Genomic DNA, 21,893 nt, shown 5'->3' on the forward strand with positions numbered 1-21,893 from the left:
TTTCATTGTGTACCATAGTAGATTGGGCTACTACTACTCGTGGACAAGTAGTCTGTCCACTTGTACCATTTGCCCACAGTACCAAGTCTGCACTCTAACCAAGCTAAATTAATAAGATTACCCATTAACTAGTTTATTGAAAAGTGAATTTACATGCAAGAACAGAAATACAGCATCTGTTAATTAATATTTCTCAACGCACTTTTGGAAATTTGATTGTATGAACAGTACCAATTTTCCTTAAGCATGCTGGGATAAACAGGTGATTAAAAATGTTCACTGTTGTGCCATGAACTGTGCAGGTTAAGTAATTTGAGCACGTTAATTCATATGTTTCCTGTCATCACTTGTAATCTAACGATTGATTTCTAGTCCTTTGTGGTTTGGAAATGGTATAGTTGATCTAATGCTCGTGTGTCGTTCTGAATGTTGACTGAAGCCGATTGTTTACCCTTAATTAATTACAGTAACTTTGCCCCATAATACTCAACTGTTAGACAATATGAAAAATATCTTTGAATAATGGAAACTTCATAGAAATACGGGGTTAACTTGTCCCAACTTCCTTCCAGCTTACAGGTTGCAAGAATGTCCTGATCCACAACCATTTGCTAATGGCTTTGTCACAGAATCTGGTTACAATGTTGGACAATCGATTTCATTTGAGTGCTTGCCAGGCTATCACCTTATTGGCCACCCTGTTCTAATCTGTCAGCATGGAGTTGACAGAAACTGGGATTACCCGATACCAAGATGTGAAGGTATGACTCGTCCCTTTCATTGTGATTAGTGGTCATTTATAAAATTCTTGTCACATCGCTGGTTGGCAGTGAGATGAACAAAAGATGACAGTCGACAGCTTTACATATTCAACAATAAACATTTGGCATAGCGAAACATATAGTCAAATCAATATAAGATGGCTGGCTGTAAGTTAGAGTATTTTGCTGCCAGATGTTTGTTCTTAATATTGCACATTAAAATGTTTACTTTCAAATTATACCATTTTTAACCATAATCTGGTGGCAATGCTAGGGGCAATCTAACATACAGAGAGGGGATAATCAAGCCGATAGTGAAGGTGTGTGGCGTCAAGTGGCCAGGCACCATGTAATACCGAGAAATTTTGGCAGTGAATAACTTTACCCTTTATAGAATAATAAATACATTTTATTTAATTAAAGATTGTACACTATATATATTATATACTATATAATGGACTATTCGATATATATTTTGAAGTACTTAACACAACATAATCTATATACATAATATAATTTATAAATACAATCAGGTTTATTGTCTAAATATATGTTCTATGTATATTATACAAAATATGAGATCATTGAGTAAAGTGGAAAAAGTATAATTCTACCATTACTCTATTAGAGACCCTTTATTGCCTTCCCATATTAATGCTTTATTATCTTTACTTTAGAGACCTGAAATATTCCAAGATAATTTTATCTATCTTGTATTTTCTAATACTGCTAAAATGTAAAAAGATTAAATTTTCATTCATAATGTCTGAAGGTAGTTCAAGTTTTAATATAGTTCTGCATCACTAATCCTATATTACTCATTGCCAAAAGTCAAATAGTATTGCACATGGCAATTAAGTAATTGTTTCTTGTATTGTCTTCCTATCACAGTGGTAAGTTAGTAGTAATATGTGCATTTAAAAAAAACATTATTTCCTGGCTGGCTGTCACAAATGCATTGGAACCACATGCGGTTTGCTTTGTGGAACAACTAAACAGTTATTTTCGCTAACCAGATCTGTTGCCCTAAAGAGAGCTGTTTTCCTGATTTCAGTTCCCTGTGGAGGCAATATCACCACTTACAATGGCACAATCTACTCTCCTGGCTATCCAAATGAATATCCAAACTCACAGGACTGCATGTGGCTAGTGACAGTGCCTGTAGGCTATGGGATTTATGTCAACTTAACTCTTCTGCAAACAGAACCTGGAAATGACTTCATTACTATATGGTATGGATTTCTATTCAATCATGAGCCAACTCTAGTCACACATTTCAGTGTGTTATCCACACTAATGCCCTGTTTCTAAGTACACAGCAAAATCATATTTGTTGGGACTGCAACACAGCAACTGAGGATATTATTTATTCGAGTTGAACCTTGACGTCAGTACGCAGGACTCCTCTCCTGGAAGCAAAAAGCAAAATAGTGCAGATGTTTTGTAGCGGAAAAGGCTCCAGTGGCCTGGGAGTGTAGTGGAAGAAAAAGTCAGATGACGCCAGGGGGGCAGACCATTCCGCCAACCGTGTATCAATAAGGGGTTCCCTGTTCCAAGCATCAGTCCACAACGTTCCCCACTCCTGGATGCAAAGGTGCACCCATCAATATGGGAGCCTTGTCCGCTATTCCAGATTTTCCATGCTTCCCTCCCTCTGCTGCTATTCTGCTATTACCATTTACACATCTTCTGGGTCTCTGAGACATCTTTTACTTCTCTAATTTCTCTCTCATTATTGCCTTTTTTGTCACATCATTATTACTTCTGTCATTTAATCATCTCTTGTCCTCCATCAAATCACAGACCATTTTTATTTCTCTATGCCTCTTTTTCCCTGACTCTGTTCCTCCTTATAAGCTGTTTATCTGCAATATCTCCTCGCTCTGACGAAAGGCCACCAACTTAAAACATTAACCCTACCTTCCTCTCTCCGCAGATGCTGCCTGGCCTGCTGAGTGCTTCCAACAATTTCTGTTTTTAGTTCTCTTCTTCTGGATTTGGTTTAAGGCTAATTACCAGGAGGATGGTGTAAGGTGGATTGAAACTATAAATTAAAAGCCATTGTGAATATCGCATAGGTCATTTAATTTAGTACCGCTAGCATGGCCTTATTGGGAGGTGTCTGTCACTGTCAACTTGGAGCAAGGACATATTTGTTCATTATGATCTGCACTAAATATAACCTCAGGGATATAACAAGGATGTTATCACCTCATTTAACCATTGGAAATGGGCGAAGGGGAAGGGAATGGAGTTTATCATGAAACATAGGAATCATAAAATCCAGTGTACTGGTCCAGGAGGTGTCTCACCTGAACCTTTTTAGGCCAATGGGTTAGCAATATCTCAGGATTATACCAATGCATAAGTCATTTTCTGAGTTTTGAAAGTCAGAATGACCTACATGAAGATACAAACTATATATGGGAGCACGCTGAGATAAATGTCGTCTGATTTTTCTTTCTTTCCCAGTGGGGAGTCTCATGCCTCTGTTCATTTTGAAATAATAACAGACATTTTTGTTGAGGACTGGGTGGTGGAGTGGGCAGTATAAATGGGTATAAGTGACTATTAAATGCAGTTCTGAAAGGGAAGAATTGAGGGATAATGTGAGAAGGTGGGAAGGTAGACTTGATTTATCAAAAAGGGATGGGTGTGTTTGGGCTCTAAGGCCTTTTCCTATGCCTGAAAAAATCTTGGGAGTGAAATTCCTCCTAATTAATTTTACCAAAAAGGTTGCTGTTGGATCATAACAGCAAAATTCATTTTCTACTCATGCTGATTATTTGATAAAACTGTGTGTCCCATTTCCTCAGATGATTTATTTGATGTTTCATTTACTCCTTTCTTCATTCAGGGATGGAGCTCAGCAAAGTGCTCCCCAGCTGGGGGTGTTCAGTGGAAGCTCGACTAAAGAATCCACATATAGCTCTTCGAATCAGATTCTTATCAAGTTCCACAGTGATATGGCAAAAGGAGGCCTATTCGTTTTAAACTTTTATGGTCAGTGGGTATATATTTTTTTCATTTTGATCTCAATATTACAGATTCAAACTATATTATATGGCAATGATTGCAGACTTTTATCCTCCTAAACTCTCAGCTCCACTTACACAATGCTCTCTTCTTTCTTTTTCTTTTCCTCTTTTTTCACTTTCTCTTCCTTTCTCTCTCTCTTTCCCTCTCTATCATATGTATCTATTTCTGAGTCATGATAGGGCTACATGTGCAGTGAGCAACAGTGAAAAACCTTATTTATTACATGGGTGAAGAAACCCTAGCACCCAATATATAAATGATAAAAGAATACCACTGGGTGAAGTAAATCTTCCATGATTATGATGGATACTGTTCCAAAAATATTATTGACGCTGACACTCACTCTTTAAAAGCATCACGTAAAATATTTCAGCCTTAAAATCCTGATTGAGAAAAATAGCTTTAGTTCCAGATATTGTCCAGTTGTTCAAAGAAATGGTCCTGGTTTTAAGTGTTGTCAAGTTGTTTGCACCTGTAAAACCACAATCACATTAATATTCCACAGTTAACAGTATGAGAACATTTATTGTAAGGCTGTGCTGAGGTACAGTTCCAGGTAACTGTATGTTGCAATTCATGCCTTTGATTACCTCGATCCATTCAGAAGTCTGTGCCACTGTGTGAACTCTGGGCTATAGAGCAATACTGACAAAGACCTGGGCAAGATGGCTGACTGCCCTCTTGTCCAAGAATAGAATTGGGCGTAAAGAGTCCAAGATAGTCAAATGCCCCTTTAAGCTATTTTAAAAAAATCTTTTTCCCTGCAGCAAAGTTGTTTAAAGTTCTTAATACCCAGTCAGATGCAGTTTTTGTGTAGATAAACACATTTTCTGCTGGGAGGAAGACTCAAACTGTCACTGTGAATGTTAAGTACAGCTGTGTAATCTGCTTCTAGCCTGGTAACCGCTGAGAGATATTGATTTTTCAATCAGTAGTGTGTTAGAGCTAAACTTAGTCAAAGGTTTTTCCCAGTGGTGTTACCTTAGAGAAATGCAAAATCTTATGGAGGAGAAAGGAAAAATGTTGTAACGAAATTGATTTTTTTTTAATCTGAATTCCATTCTTAACAGGTGAGTGATGAGAGTGTGGCCTTAGTTCCCACTGCCTTCACCCCCTAGCGCACACAAATTGAACCAATGTGACATTTCCACTTCTCAGTCCACTTGTATGTCATGTCCAAGATTGCCCGCTTAGCATGGATTATGGTCAGTTTTGCTCTTCAGTACTGGAATAAGGATTGAAAGTGTCCAAACTCACTTCATTTGGAATCCTCAACAATTGTTACTTACATTTATATGGCAGCTTTAACATGTCTCAAAGATGCTTTACGATTTCGGCTCAGACCTGAGCAGGAGTAGGAAGGAGCATTAATGAAAGCAGCCAAAAATGCTGTCAAAGAGGAAGGTGTTAAGGGAACTTTTCATTGTTGAATGTGATGTGGCAAGATGCAGGGTTTTACAGAGAGTTTCATGGTGTGGGGGCAAGATGCCTGAAGTCTCTCCCAGAATGGTAGAACAGAGGGAGAAGAAGATGCAAAGAAGATCAGAGTCAGAAAAGTAGAATGCATGCAATGGCACTCGGGGTTGAAAAATATCAGAGGTAGGGTGGAGCAAGTTCAAAGAGGAATTTGAAGATGAGGACGACAAATTTGAAATAGACGCACTAAGGAGCTGCAGGCCTCCTCCAATGCTGTTTCAGTGCTAACCACTGGGAGGTATACAAGAATTATTTGGAGTCCTGGGTGATGATCCTGTTCACTTTCCCTTCCATGTACTCTAACTCTGGGCTATCTAAACAATGGCCATGAGCCAAATATGTTCCACAAGCCCTGACAATCCTGCCCATTAAGCTGAGACAACTCGGTTCTCTTTGTGTTTTTAGATCGTCTTCTTTGATTTAACCCGTTTGTGAGCCTGTAGGTTTGAAATGGGCTGTTCACAAGATAATTATGGATGAGGACGTTCATTTGGCCCATCTCAGTTCATCCCTCCAAAATGACCCCAAAGATCCCCCAATGCAGCATCCAGTCGGTTTTTAAAATATTCCAGCATTTTCAGCTCTATTACTCTACCCATTCCATGTATTGATTACTCTGTGCGAAGAAGAACTTCCTGATATCCTAAAATGATCTTTAACTAGTTTGAATCTGTAACCCCTTGTCTTATTCTCATAATTTAATTTGAAGTAATTTTCTGGATTTACCTCTTCCATTCCCTTAAATATCTTGTATAACTCTCAGATGCCTTGTTTTGAGGCCATAGAGCCCAAATTTCTTCAGTCTTTCCTCATAATTCAAACCTCTAAGACTTGTGGCTGTTTTCTGCACAGACTCCATAGCTTGAATGCCTTGCTTCTGTCTTGGTGACCAAAACTGGATGCAGTACTCAAGGTGTGGTCTGACCAGAACGCTATATATTGTGGTCATGACTTCCTTAGACTTGTTTTTACAGTTTTGGCTATGCTGCTCAACAATCTGTTGGCTTTATTCATTGCTACTTCGCATTGGTTGGACAAGTTGACATCAAATCTATTCAGATTCTTAGGTATTTTCAACTTCGTTCTTAGCTATTACAACACCATTCATGCAGTATATGTGTTGTCCATTTGTCCTTCCTATTTGCAGTACTTTACATTTGTCTGTATTATCTGACATTGTTTTGTCCAATTCATTCTATAATTTGTAAGGTGCCTCCACTGATTCCACTGCTCCTCCTAGTTTTGCGTCATATGTAAATTTAACCAATTTAATTCGGGTTTTTGAGTCTAAGTCATTGATGTAAATTAGGAAAATTTATTTTCTCAACACCAATCGCTGAGGCATCCCACTCAGTACCTTCCCCCAACCCTAACGTAACTCCTCTAGCAAGAACCTCTAGTTTTCTACCCTTCTTATCAAATTCTGATCCATACCCAAAGTTTAGCCTATTCCCCACAGCTTGTAGTTAAAGTAATTGCATCTGATATGGAACCTGTGTCAAATGCCTTCTTGAAGTCTAGGTACAACACATGTTAGGGCCTTCACAGTCCATTTTTGATGTCACTTCCCTCAAAAAAAAATCAAGGAAATTCTTAACACAGTTTTCTCATTTTCTCAAGACCATGATCTGTCAGTATGTGCAGCTTGATATAATTGTAACTTAATGGTATAAAAATGTTATGTTACTCTCATACTATCGCTGCTGTGTTTCATGTCTAAAGTGTTACATCTTGACGACCAGGGCCCTGCTGGAAGCATCTGTCTTCTGGCCCCCTCCCAACTCCCTACATTCTTGTACACCTTGTTATGTATCACTGAACAGATTTATCCAAATAGTAGAATAAGAATATAAACAATGGAACATGAAATGACCATTTGGCCCATCAAGGCTGTTTTTTAGCAGAACATATGCCATCCATTCCAATATTGACTGCACTCAACCCCGTTCATCTCCTGAGAGGATTATCATTTATGTTTTTCGTGTCCTCTTGTTCATCCATTTAATTAGTGAATTAGAATATTGTTTGCAAATATCCATTTCAATCACCCCTTGTGTACTGTTGCATCAACAATCTTCCATTCCTCCAGGTCCTGGGTCTGAGGACTGCAAGGCTGAGCCTCAGCAACAAACCTTTCCTTACTGAAGCTTCCCTACAATGACCCTGGGCTCTGTTAAAATATAATTGTGTTGGATATGTCAAATATGTTAAAAGAGTAGCTTTGCCTGAGCAGCATATCATTTGAAGTATGAATGCTAATTTAATTCAGCATTTCCACTGGGAGAAAAGCCAAGTCTGAATTGGCAAGCTCAAACCTTGAAAGCTGCTTTGAACATTGAGAGCAATAATGCAGATGTAATACACTCTACACTGTGCTCTCATAATGAATTCACTTTTTACTTTATATGCCGCATCTCAAGCTCACCTATGCAGCATGGAAATTAGCCATTTAATGACGAGTATACAACTCATTATAGGTGGTAGACAAGAGCTTAATTATGATAGGATGGCCGCTATTATTCTCCCAACTGGGATGTCTGGCCATAGCCCACCTACAGTAATGAGCTTCATTCGTCTCCGTCTTTTGACGCCCACCTACAACTGTGTTGTTTAGACCTAAACATTATACAATGCTGACAGTGTTCCTTTTCCCTGCTGTCAGTTTAATTGCCATATTAAGTGAATTGTGCTCAATCTGGAATGATAATTTGGAGTAGAAGAATATAAAATTGAAGTCATACTTCAGTTGTAAGAGCAGGCATAAAAGCGATGGACCAACACAGCCATTTGGTCGGGCTTTTTGCTTAGCTGCTAAAGTGGTGCATTGAAGGTAACAGGGTGGCGCACTGGGTTTGAACATAATTCTTTCATCTTTGGGATTGAATTTGGAATTGAGCCAGACAGACGGAAAGAAAGCTCCCTCTCTCTGATGACTGTAACATTCCTAAGTGAAATGAGTTCAGGCAGTGTCAACTCAGTTCCGAGTGGGTGTGAATCCTCTGCTCGAAACTGCTGATAATTAGGCACTAACTGGCACTAAATTGGCAGCCTCATTCAGACAGGCCATTAGGATGGCTGGTGTGGGAAATGGAAATGTCACACTGGTGCAGCAAGGGGTGCTTTCCAAGGCTGGGTTGAGGTGCATAATTGGGAACAGTGTTACGAATGTATAATGAACGTTTTAACTAGTTCTGTGCCTGACCAAAGAATGCTTGATGCTGGCATTTGGTCCCAAAACTGAAAAATTAATACCCAGTACACATATCCTTTACTTCGAAAAGCACAGGAAATCAGAAAGATTTCAAAATAAATAAACATTCCAGATGGTACAGAGAAACCTTGTCAGAGTGTTAATACAAATCTCTTATAACAAGCCATTGGAATTTCTGCTATTGTTCCATATTGCATTACAACAACAACGACAACAAAAACTTGCATTTATATAGCACCTTTGACGTAGCAAAATGTCCCAAGGCGCTTCACAGGAACATTATCAAACAAAATTTGACACCGAGTCACAAAGAGATATTAGGACAGGTTGGTCAAAGAGGTAGGTTTTAAGAAGTGTCTTGAATGAGGAGTGAGAGGCGGAGGGGTTTAGGGAGGGAATTCCAGAACTGAAGGCCTAGGCAGCTGAAGGCATGGCTGTCAATGGTGGAGCGATTAAAATCAGGAATGCGCTAGAGGCTAGAATTGGAGGAGCGCAGAGATCTCGGAGGATTGTAGGACTGGAGGAGGTTACAGAGACAGGGAGCATCGAGGCCATGGAGGGATTTGAAAACAAGGATGAGGATTTTAAAATCGAGGCGTTCCCGGACCGGGTGCCAATGTAGGTCAGCGAATGCAGGGGTGATGGGTGATCGGGACTTGGTGCGAGTTAGGATACGGGCAGCAGAATTTTGGATGAGCTCAAGCTTATGGAGGGTGGAAGATGGGAGGCCGGCCAGGAGAGCAAACATTTGTATATTTGAGACTCAAAGAAACACTGTTGCTTCATGCCAAATAATTTTAATTACTTGTCATCTTTGTTATGCTACCGGCTTTCTTCATATAATTGGCTGGTCAACAGTTTCAAAAAGACCGAGTCTCCTATGGATTGAAGCCTCAGGTTTTTTTTTCTCTGCCACATTTGGGCTAGTGTAGCTCAGGTTTAACAGTTAACTCCAAATCACAGTAAATTGCCATAGATAAATACATAGGATACCTACCACATTCAAATGTCACCTTAGACATTGGAAAATACCACATTGCTCGCCCACTGTCTATAGGTTAAAGCTACTGTCCAAATATATTTACAGATAAAGTAAACACGTAGAAGCAAAAAGACATAGGCAGATATCATACAATACAATAATCAAACTGAAACCACAAACAAACTGGGTTGAATTTCAAAACAAATCCATTATTCTTATAGCTTCTCTTGCCAGACTCCTAGACAGTCAGTCACTGGTAGGATATACATTAGCCTCATGTTACTTATGGAGCCCCTTCCTCATGTAGAGGCACAATCAATAGAAAATTTAAAAATAGTTCCATGACCTGACATTTATACTTTGGACCTTTTTGATGTAGAAGCAGTTTCTTGTACAAACAGGAACTGAGCAGAGTAACATCATCGCAAGCTATAAGTTAATTACCTAGGAAACTGTTTCCTATTGGTAGTGTGCACATCTTTTCAATGTTATTGGGAACTAAGGCTCCGAATTTCCACTGATGTCCTGGTGCACTCCTGTCATACATTGGGTAGCAATGCATTGGAAGGCCCAAGAAGTAGGCCAGGACCTGGAGAAGCTGGGTCCCAACCCCCTCTCTCGGTTTCTGGGGGACCTTGCCTGGAGCTGAGAACCATTTTGATATCTGCATCTGTGTTTTGTCATGCAGAGACCATATTACGAATGTCAGTGCTTGTACTTGCCTTTATATAGTGATGTTAAAATGCATGGAAGGTAGTGTGCCAGAACATAGCACAGACACCACCAGCTCTGTGCCAGCCTTTCTTCAAAGGAACCCATCGTGCTATGCTGCAAACTTGGCACAATGTCCTAGAATAAAATTGGTCATCACAAGTTAAATTTGTGTTCTGTTGGCTAGCAGCTACGAAATCAGATTTGTACATATTCTCAAGACTCCTGATCATCCACACTGATTTTCAAGCACCACTGTATCAACCAGCTTAAAACTTGACTTGCAGTACTCTAAACTCAGAGTTACCAGGAACATAAACACGATTGTAACATAGAAAGAAAGAAATCAGACCATTTCAATAGAATTTAAGTGGATACCCAATGATTACTCTCCACCGAGCCCCACAACCGGGATTGGGGTGGGAAGCCAGGGAAGCTGGCTGCACCCATGGTAGGGTCAAGGCAGACCGAAAGCTGGCTTTCCTTAGCAACATCTCTGACTGTCCCGCCAACTTTCTTCCTGCTCCTAAAACCGGTGGCTTACGTGACTAGGTTTCCTCCACAGTTCACCCCCTCCATTATTAGATCTTACGGACAAAGATTGGAAAGGGAGCTGGCTGCCTCACGTTTGAAGAATGTCACGCGCTGCAAAAAAACCTCCTCCTATGTTAAACTTTACCGATCAAAATCTCAGAGAAACTGAAACGTCAGAGACTCTGATTTTGCAATATACTTTTTGGGAGTCAAATTCAACTTCAGCACAAAATGGGCGCTAGCCTGTTTTACACCCCACCCGCTTGGAGAATCATAGAAGGTTACAGCACGGAAGGAGGCCATTCGGTCCATCGAGTTCGCGCCGGCTTAATGCAAGAGCAATCCAGCTAGTCCCACTGCCCCGCCCTATCCCCATAGCCCTGCACATTTTTTTTGTTTCAAGTGCTTATCCAATTCCCTTTTGAAGGCCATGATTGAATCTGCCTCCTCCACCCCCTCGGGCAGTGCATTCCAGGTCCTAATGTCTCACTGTGTAAAAAAAGTTTTTCCTCATGTCACCTTTGGTTCTTTTGTCAATTACCTTAAATCTATGCCCTCTGGGGGTTCTTTACCCTTCCGCCAATGGGAACAGTTTCTATCCACTCTGTCTAGACCCTTCATGATTTTGAATATTTGAAGAAGCTCTGGAATTCCCTCCCTAAACTATGATTTGGATGAGAATTTCGGAGGCATGGTTAGTAAGTTTGCAGATGACACCAGGATTGGTGGCATTGTGGACAGTGAAGAAGGTTATCTAGGATTGCAACGGGATCTTGATAAATTGGGCCAGTGGGCCGATGAATGGCAGATGGAGTTTAATTTAGATAAATGTGAGGTGACGCATTTTGGTAGATCGAATCGGGCCAGGACCTACTCCGTTAATGGTAGGGCGTTGGGGAGAGTTATAGAACAAAGAGATCTTGGAGTACAGGTTCATAGCTCCTTGAAAGTGGAATCACAGGTGGATAGGGTGGTGAAGAAGGCATTCAGCATGCTTGGTTTCATTGGTCAGAACATTGAATGCAGGAGTTGGGATGTCTTGTTGAAGTTGTACAAGACATTAGTAAGGCCACACTTGGAATACTGTGTACAGTTCTGGTCACCCTATTATAGAAAGGATATTATTAAACTAGAAAGAGTGCAGAAAAGATTTACTAGGATGCTACCGGGACTTGATGGTTTGACTTATAGGGAGAGGTTAGACAGACTGAGACTTTTTTCCCTGGAGAGTAGGAGGTTAAGGGGTGATCTTATAGAAGTCTATAAAATAATGAGGGGCATAGATAAGGTAGATAGTCAAAATCTTTTCCCAAAGGTAGGGGAGTCTATAACGAGGGGGCATAGATTTAAGGTGAGAGGGGAGAGATACAAAAGGGTCCAGAGGGGCAATTTTTTCACTCAAAGGGTGGTGAGTGTCTGGAACGAGCTGCCAGAGGCAGTAGTAGAGGCGGGTACAATTTTGTCTTTTAAAAAGCATTTGGACAGTTACATGGGTAAGATGGGTATAGAGGGATATGGGCCAAGTGCAGGCAATTGGGACGAGCATAGTGGTATAAACTGGGCGACATGGACATGTTGGGCCGAAGGGCCTGTTTCCATGTTGTAAACTTCTATGACTCTATGCCCTCTCTCTCCTCCTTTAAGACGCTCCTTAAAACCTATCTTTTTGAACAAGCTTTTAGTCGCCTGTCCTAATATCGCCTTCTCTAGCTCAGTGTCCATTTTTTTGATTACCCTCCTGTGAAGCACCTTGGGATGTTTTGCTACATTAAAGGCACTACATAAATGCAAGTTTTTGTGGTTGTTCAGGGGGACGGGAGTTAATTACAAGAAAACAAAATTGGTCCTGTTAATGAGATGCTCTGTATAAATTGGCTCATCCTGCCCCCCTATATTGCTCAGATGTATCCTGTTGGTGCGATGCTCTATATAAAAGAGGTCATACAGCAGTCGTATATTGCTCAGATTTTTCCCAGAGATTACACTTTTTCCTTGTATTTCCTCTATGCCTGTTCCACCCCTACCTGGCTTGCTTGCTTGCCTGTTCTTTGCTCTGACCTGGCTCTCCCTTATCCCTCTCCCACCTGATCTGTCTTTGTGTAAATGGTGCTGCCACAGTGCAAGTTAGGGATCGTTTGCAGGACACTGAGCTATCTCACCTTATTCTCACTGTAGGGAATAGATCGATCTAACATTCAGGAGGGACTGGGGAGGCCCCACCTCCCACGAATGATTCTCTCACTGCAACAGCAGGAGATCCAGCTGATAACGACAAAGATAGATTGAGTAGAAGGACAAGTAGGTCCTATGGGAGAGGAAAAGGGAAGCACATTGAACTTGAACCTGATAGGTTCTATTTTTCCTTTCCATTTTACTTCCTGTATCCCATATTTAGGGTGAAATCTCTGATGAACATGGTAGCATAGCGGTTAAAATTCCAAGCAAGACCCCCTCTTCAAAGCTCTTAGTAATTGCAAGATACCTTAAAAACCTGTCCACTTCCTCAGGAGGCCCTTTTTGTGCCTTAAGAAAAGCTTATAATTTAACAGTACTTGAGATGCAGTAATTGTTACTGTAATGTTAAACGCTGTCATTCTTATTGTTTCACAGCCTATCAGCTGAGGAAATGTCGTCCTCCTGTCTCTGTGCCAAATGCTGAAATATTCACTGAAGACGAGGAGTTTGAAATCGGTAATTGTGTTAACCTCAACTATTTTTTGGTGTAATTAATCTCTTCACTGATTTGAAGAGAGTCCTGTTACTAACACATTCAATTTGTCACTGAACATGAAAATAACAAGGTTTGGCTCAAGTCTTGAGGTTCACAATAACTTAGTAGCTTCAGGCTGTCAAATTAGGACTGGAGTGTTTAATGTCTCTTCACTTAGCTGTTTTCTGGGAGATTCTAGCCTCAAAAACCCATGGGCTTTTGATCCTGGTATAAGTGCCTGAACAGGAAGGCCACAAAACAAAGCAGAGAATGCCTGCTCTGAGGAGAAGTGTCAGGGGTGCCTTGGAATATTGGACAGTGCTCCCATCGCTCTCTTTTGTAAGAGGGCAAAAAAAACCATGGAAAATTTAATAAAATCTTCTGGAGTTCAGGTCATGACCCAACCCTGGACCCCCAGGTGGGTTTTACATCCGTTGGCCGGCAGGCCAGCATGCCATGTTTCACTCGGTGTGCCGGCACCTGATGGATTCCCAGGCCAGGGACAAGGAAACTCCCAGCCTGGGAGTCTGTCCCCACAGCCATGTCCACTAGCAGAGGCTCCACCCCAAACAAGGCTCCATGGAAACTGGCGGTGAAGACTAGGACCTGATGTATCCAGGTCCCGGCCTAATTTCTCACTCTTCCACCTCACTCCTTCTAGACTCGCAGGCGAGTGCGGCAGAAGGCCACTGAATTTTGGCCCCCCTTTCTCTGACACCAAATATCAAGCCTTATATCAATCTGAGAACAACATGGATAATTGCTCTTCTTAACCAGAGAGGGACTGTTATTAGTTGTAGCAGTACAGCAGCAGGGAAATAAAGCAGGACCAAACTGGATCACGTGACTCAGGTTACTGATGGTTTTGTAGGTTCTTTCTGTTTCATCACAAAATGACCTAGTCCTTCTCTGAGAGGTGAGCCGATTTATAGTCTATTTACTGGAAAATAAGTCAGTTGCTTTTTGAACTTAATGGTTCCATTGTTTATACCCACTTGCTTCTCACAGGTCTGATTGGAAATTGTATAATGTACTTTGTCCCATCCCTGATTCTGATTTCTCTCCACTACTGTGCACCTGAATTACATAAGGAGCACAGCATATGGCTACTAGGTGATTTGGTCCTGGTCATCATCAGAAGTGTTCTACATCCAACTGCTTTTGTCCAGCCACTGGCCTCTTTTATCCAGCTTCTTGGCTTCTTTTGTCCAGCTGCTTGGCCCCATGCCCTCTACTGAACACCCCTCCCTGATGACAGGATTGAGATCAGGGCCCTGATATTTACTCGGGGCCGTGAAGAGAGCAGGGTGGAGGATTTCCAGATGGGAAACCGGAAGTACGCCTTCCGTGGATGTCCTGACGATTTTGACGTCAGGACGTCTTATAAATTTTTTCAGCAGGTTTCCCACTCAGCAGGCAGCATGATTGACAGGCGGGCTGTCTGTTTGGACGGGAAAGCAGCAGGGGAGCGGATGCCAGGTAAGTGGGACATTGGGGGGGTGTTGGGACTGGACATTGGGTGGGGGGGTCGGTCATCGGGGGGAGCTGGTCGTCGGGGGAGTCGGAATCATGGGGGGGGATCAGAGAACGTGTTGGGGGGGTCGGACTACGTGGGGAGGGGTGGTGGTCAGAGATCGTGAGGAGACACGCAGCCTCTTTAAAAGATTTTACTGACTGATCCGCCTCCTGAAACCAGGTTGGTCACTGGCCCCCCCCAACCTGTCTCCATTAAAACCGGAAGTGGGTGGGTTGGGGGCGGATTGAGATCGGGTTTTAAATTTTTACAATTTTAACCTTCCCACCCACTTCCAAGCGACCCGTCTTCGGGGGTTAAAATTAACCCCCCCAGAACTCTCCAAAGGAGAGGCTGGGAGGAACTCACTTTTGCAAGTCCATAGGGTATCATTCCAGTGAAGACCGCGTCACGCATTAACTCCGCCTGGCTGACGGCGGGGTGGGGGGTGGTGGAAAGTCGGGGGGGGGGTGATGGGAAGGGGGGGTGGGAAGTCACCGGATCAGATGAAAAGACATGAGGATCCATTGAAAAGAAGTGGGCTGTAATTCAGACAAATGGACATGAATTTGTCCACGTTCTATGCTTTGTCTATGTGATGCGCATTAACTCTTCTGCTCTTTTATATACCAAGGTGACATTATCAGGTACCAGTGCCTTCCTGGATTTATACTGATTGGAAATGAAATATTAACCTGTCGTCTGGGAACGCATCTTCAGTTTGAAGGGCCTCCTCCCTCCTGTGAAGGTACATATAAAGAAAATGTCATGGAATAAGAGTGAGTACTGTGGCAGGAACTAATTGTAGGTGCAATTGAATTCTACCACCAATGTGGTTCGAGAAGTCATGCTTTATTCCTGATTGTTTGTTTATGTTTATTTTTTTTGTTTCTTTTGTTTTGCCTGTAGTATTTTTCAATGATTGTTGTCCTAATTATCCCAGTAAAAACAGCCGCAGGTGAGCAAACCACTGACTGACAGCTGAGACCCATGCACTGCATCCCTGCGGTTTTACACACACACTCGCCACCATTCCAGCCATTGATTTAAATTTGTTTCGTTTATTTGTAATTAGAAAGGAAATCAAATACTGTGAAATCTTGCACAGGTCAAAATAGACAATGTAATAGGACTGACAGCACCATTAGTGACGGTGTGAGCCTGTGCATAGCAGGTATGACTGTACCATTGCTAATTATGAGGAGCATAACCAAATGTGTATACAGTGGGACTAACTGCTCCATTACGCACAGTGAGGAATATATCCAGGCCTGTATATAGCAGGACTAACTGACTACACAGTTGTTAACTCTGTCAGGATTGTATCCGGACTGTATATATCAGAAATGACTGTGCAATTGCTGACTGTGTGAGGAGTGTATCCAGATCTATATATATCAGGACTGACTGTTTGAGGAGTGTATCCAGATCTATATATATCAGGACTGACTGTGTGAGGAGTGTATCCAGATCTACATATATCAGGACTGACAGTGTGAGGAGTGGATCCAGATCTATATATATCAGGACTGACTGTGTGAGGAGTGTATCCAGATCTATATATATCAGGACTGACTGCGTGAGGAGTGTATCCAGATCTATATATATCAGGACTGACTGTGTGAGGAGTGTATCCAGATCTACATATATCAGGACTGACAGTGTGAGGAGTGGATCCAGATCTATATATATCAGGACTGACTGTGTGAGGAGTGTATCCAGATCTATATATATCAGGACTGACTGCGTGAGGAGTGTATCCAGATCTACATATATCAGGACTGACTGTGTGAGGAGTGTATCCAGATCTATATATATCAGGACTGACTGTGTGAGGAGTGTATCCAGATCTACATATATCAGGACTGACTGTGTGAGGAGTGTATCCAGATCTATATATATCAGGACTGACTGTGTGAGGAGTGTATCCAGATCTACATATATCAGGACTGACTGTGTGAGGAGTGTATCCAGAACTATATATAACAGGACTGACTGTGTGAGGAGTGTATCCAGATCTATATATATCAGGACTGACTGTGTGAGGAGTGGATCCAGATCTATATATAACAGGACTGACTGTGTGAGGAGTGTATCCAGATCTATATATATCAGGACTGACTGTGTGAGGAGTGGATCCAGATCTATATATAACAGGACTGACTGTGTGAGGAGTGGATCCAGATCTATATATAACAGGACTGACTGTGTGAGGAGTGTATCCAGATCTATATATATCAGGACTGACTGTGTGAGGAGTGGATCCAGATCTATATATAACAGGACTGACTGTGTGAGGAGTGGATCCAGATCTATATATAACAGGACTGACTGTGTGAGGAGTGGATCCAGATCTGGTTTATTAGAAATCAGCAAACGATGACCAAGAAATTGATAAAGGGAGAAAATTGAATATGAGAGTAAACCAGCAAGAAATATAAAAACAGATTTTAAGAGCTTCTCCAAGTATGTAAAAAGGAAGAGAGTAGCGAAAGTAAACGTGGGTCCCTTAGAAGCAGAGACAGGAGAAATTATAATGGGGAATAAGGAAATGGCAGAGACGTTAAACAAATATTTTATATCTGTCTTCGCAGTAGAAGATACAAAAAGCATACCGGAAATTGTGGGGAACCAAGAGTGAGGAACTTAAAGTAATTAAGATCAGTAAAGAAAACGTACTGGAGAAATTAATGGGACTAAAAGCCAACAAATCCCCTGAACCTGATGGCCTAAAAGAGGTGGCTGCAGAGATAGTGGATGCATTGGTTTTGAACTTCTAGAATTCCCTCCATTCTAGAATGGTCCCCCTGGACTGGAAGTTAGCAAATGTAACCCCTCTATAACTAGGGGACATAGCCTAAAATTTAGAGCCAGGACTTTCAAGAGTGAAGTTAGGGAACACTTCTACATGCAAAAGGTGGTAGAAGTTTGGAACTCTCTTCCGCAAACGACAGTTGATGCTAACTCAATTGTTAATTTTAAATCTGAGATTGATAGATAGTTGTAACCAAAGGCATTAAAGGATATGGAGCTAAGATGGGTATACGGAGTTAGGTCACAGATCAGCCATGATCTCACTGAATGGCAGAACAGGTTTGAGGGGCTAAATGGCATCCTCCTATGTTCCTATTCAAGAAAGGAGGGAGAGAGAAAACAGGGAACTATAGGCCAGTTCGCTTGACATCAGTAGTAGGGAAAATGCTAGAATCTATTAATAAGGACATAGTAAGAGGGCACATAGAAAATCATAATATGATTAGGCAGAGTCAACATGGTTTTATGAAAGGGAAATCGTGTTTGATAAATCTATTCGAGATTTTTGAGGGTGTAACTAGCAGGGTAGATAAGAGGGAACCAGTGGATGTAGTATATTTGGATTTTCAAAAGGTATTTGATAAGGTGCCACAAAAGAGGTTCTTACATAAGATTAGGGCTCATGAGACTGGGAGTAAAATATTAGCATGGATTGAGAATTGGTTAACAGACAGAAAACAGAGAGTAGGAATAAACAGGTCATTTTCAGGTTGCCAGGCTGTAACTAGTGGGGTGCTGCAAGGATCAGTGCTTGGACCTCAGCTGTTTACAACATATATTAATGCCTTAGATGTGGGGACCGAGTGTAATGTGTCCAAATTTGCTGACGATATAAAGCTAGGTGGGAAAGTAAGCTGTGAGGAGGACGTGAAGAGGCCGCAAAGGAATATAGACAGGTTCAGTAAATGGGCAAGAAGGTGGCAGATGGAGTATAATGTAGGAAAATGTGAAATTATCCACTTTGGTAGGAAGAATAGAAAAGCAGAATATTTTTTAAAAGATGAGAGACTAAGAAATGTTGGTATTCAGAGGGATTTGGGTATCTTGTACATGAATCACAGAAAGTTAACATGCAGGTACAGCAAGCAATTAGGAAGGCAAATGGTATGTTAGCTTTTATTGCAAGCGGATGGCAGTATAAGAGTAGGAGGTCTTGCCACAATTATATAGGGCTCTGGTGAGACCACACCTGGAGTACTGTGTACAGTTTTGATCTCCTTACTGAAGGAAGGATATACTTGCCCAAATGCAATGAAGGTTCACTGGATTGATTCCTGGGATGAGAGTGTTGTCCTATGAGGAGGGATTGAGTAGAATGGGCCTATATTCTCTTGAGTTTAGAAGAATAAGAGGTGACCTAATTGAAACGTATAAAATTCTTTGAGGGCTTGACAGGTTAATACTGAGATGCTGTTTCTCCTGGCAGGAGAGTCTAGAACTAGGGGTTATAGTCTCAAGATAAGGGGTCGGCCATTTAGGATCAAGATGAGGAAAAATTTCTTCACTCTGAGGGTTGTAAATCATTAGAATTCTCTATCCCAGAGGGCTGTGGATGTTCAGTTGCTAAGTATATTCAAGACTGAGTTCAACAGATTTTTGGACACTAAGGGAATCAAGGGATATGGGGATAGGGCAGGAAAGTGGAGTTAGAATCATCGAAAGGTTACAGCACGGAAGGAGGTCATTTCACCCATCGAGTCCGCGCCGGCTCGACGCAAGAGCAATCCAGCTATTCCCACTCCCCCGCCCTATCCCCGCAGCCCTGCAATTTTTTTCCTTTCAAGTACTTATCCAGTTCCCTTTTGAAGGCCATGATTGATCTGCCTCCACCACTCCCTCAAGCTATGCATTCCAGATCCCAACCACTAGCTGTGTAAAAAAAGTTTTTCCTCATGTCACCTTTGGTTCTTTTGTCAATCCCCTTAAATCTATGTCCTCTGGTTCTTGACCCTTCCGCCAATGGGAACAGTTTCTCTCTATCTAATCTGTCTAGACCATTCATGGTTTTGAATATCTCTATCAAATCTCCTCTCAACCTTCTCTGTTCTGAGGAGAACAACCCCAGCTTCTCCAGTCTATCCACATAACTGAAATCCCTTATCCCTGGAATCATTCTAGTAAATCTCTTCTGCACCTTTTCTAAGCCCTTCAAATCTTCCCTAAAGTGCGGTGCCCAGAACTGGACACAATACTCCAGTTGTGGCTGAACCAGTGTTCTATAAAGGTTCCTCATGACTTCCATACTTTTCTACTCTATGCCTCTATTTATAAAGCCCAGGATCCCGTATGTTTTTTAACTGCTTTTTCAAACTGCCCTGCCACCTTCAACGATTTGTGCACATATACCCCCAGATCTCTCTGTTCCTGTACCCCTTTTAGAGTTGTGCCGCTCCTCGTTCTTCCAACCAAAATGTATGACTTCACGTTGTTCTGCATTAAATTTCATCTGCCATGTGTCTGCCCATTCCACCAGCCTATCTATATCCTCCTGAAGTCTATCACTATCCTCCTCACTGTTTACGACCCTTCCAAGTTTTGTGTCATCTGCAAATTTTGAAATTGTGCCCTGTACACCCAAGTCCAAGTCATTAATATATATCAAGAAAAGCAATGGTCCCAGCACCGACTCCTGTACACCTCCCTCCAGTCCAAAAAACAACCGTTCACCACTACTCTCTGTTTTCTGTAGCTTAGCCAATTCTGTATCAACGTTGTTACTGCCCCCTTTATTCCATGGGCCGCAACCTTGATGATGTTGAGGTAGATAATCAACCATGGTCTTACTGAATGGCAGAGCAGGCTCGAAGGGCCATATGGCCTACTCCTACTCTTATTTCTTATGTTCTTAACTGTATATAACAGGACTGACTATGTAAGGAGTGTATTCAGATCTGTATAAATCAGGACTGCCTTTGTAAGGAGTGTATCCACACTGTATATAACGACTGCATCGTTACTGGCTGTGTGAGAGCTAAATTAGAAGTGATACTAATTTCAACATAACATGATATTGTTATAAACCTTTCAGTGTGATAACTCAAATTTAAAGTTGTTATAGTTCACTGCTCCCTTTCTGTTTCCACTCCCCTCTCCCCACTCCCCCCATGCCTTGCATCTTCGTCAGCCTTTGAGTCAAGTTGAACAACCTGCTCCAGGCCCATGGGCCATGTCAATGCTGCTGTGGACCTGGTTGCTAGGAAATGCCTGGAAGTGCCTTATGAAAACTCATCATCCAGTTTTACCTCACTACCCATGGTGGAGCATGACCTACATTCAGCAGCTTTCACACACTGTATACCACTATTTGTTAATCCTCTGTTATGCACAACTCCATGCCCCACCATCTCATCTTATTTCCTTTTCACATTTGTGCCCTCCCCACCTGAAGATGTTGAATCTTTCCTGGTGTTAATTATGGTGAACTACCTTCCCAAATGTAGACTGGTCCAAATTAAGATACTTTCCTTTTTTTTAAAGTAATGTTTATGACATCCTGTAGGTTAGATTGTCTATGACTGTGTAAGTATGGTAAAATATGAATCTGCTGAGAACGTACTCACTTAATAGGACTTTAAAACTGAATTTAGACGGTTCAATGGATAATGAATGAGGATTCCCATCTATCTTACCTTACCAGAAATAATCCCACATCAATTTTCTCCATTAATTTTGATTTTCTAGAGGTGCCCAGGGTGGTACCATCACTGCCCTCCATAGGCACTGTTAAGTTCTGTAAGGATGTTCCAGTGTCCTGGGGTGGTTGGCAGGCTCTTGTTTCATCTCTGTCCCGAATTAATGCTCGAGAATTTCCATGGGGGTTATCCCGATCTCCTGCCATAAGTTTGGTGGAAGATCAGCAGAAACCTTGGCGATCAGGAGAATCCCCGCTGAAATTCTACTTCCTTCTCTTTTCAACTTTAACGGCGTCATATGCTGTGGGTGTTGGCCCTGTCACCGAGGTTTCTAAATGTACAAAATACTCCCAGTTGCATGCATGCCCGGATTGTTTATGCGTGGACATGACTCTAGATTATTTGTGAGCTATACCTCATAGAAAAAAAGACATCTTTGAAAGTGCATTTCAAATATGTTATCTAATGTCATACAGTGCTTTATTCACTTGTAAAGCCCCATATTTATTT

General features: G+C 41.6%; 1 protein-coding gene across 1 annotated transcript in view; it reads left to right on the top strand.

Moving 5' to 3' along the window:
* Positions 1–21,893, top strand: part of csmd2 (CUB and Sushi multiple domains 2) — a 1,323,345-nt gene that overhangs the window by 1,184,396 nt on the left and 117,056 nt on the right. The window contains exons 42-46 of the mRNA XM_068006939.1: positions 573–761; positions 1,816–1,993; positions 3,619–3,764; positions 13,325–13,405; positions 15,572–15,685. Of these exons, the coding sequence (XP_067863040.1) occupies positions 573–761; positions 1,816–1,993; positions 3,619–3,764; positions 13,325–13,405; positions 15,572–15,685 (708 nt within the window). The remainder of the gene's footprint in view (positions 1–572; positions 762–1,815; positions 1,994–3,618; positions 3,765–13,324; positions 13,406–15,571; positions 15,686–21,893) is intronic.

This window comes from Heptranchias perlo, chromosome 26 (assembly GCF_035084215.1).
Source record: "Heptranchias perlo isolate sHepPer1 chromosome 26, sHepPer1.hap1, whole genome shotgun sequence".
NCBI classification, from domain to species: domain Eukaryota; kingdom Metazoa; phylum Chordata; class Chondrichthyes; order Hexanchiformes; family Hexanchidae; genus Heptranchias; species Heptranchias perlo.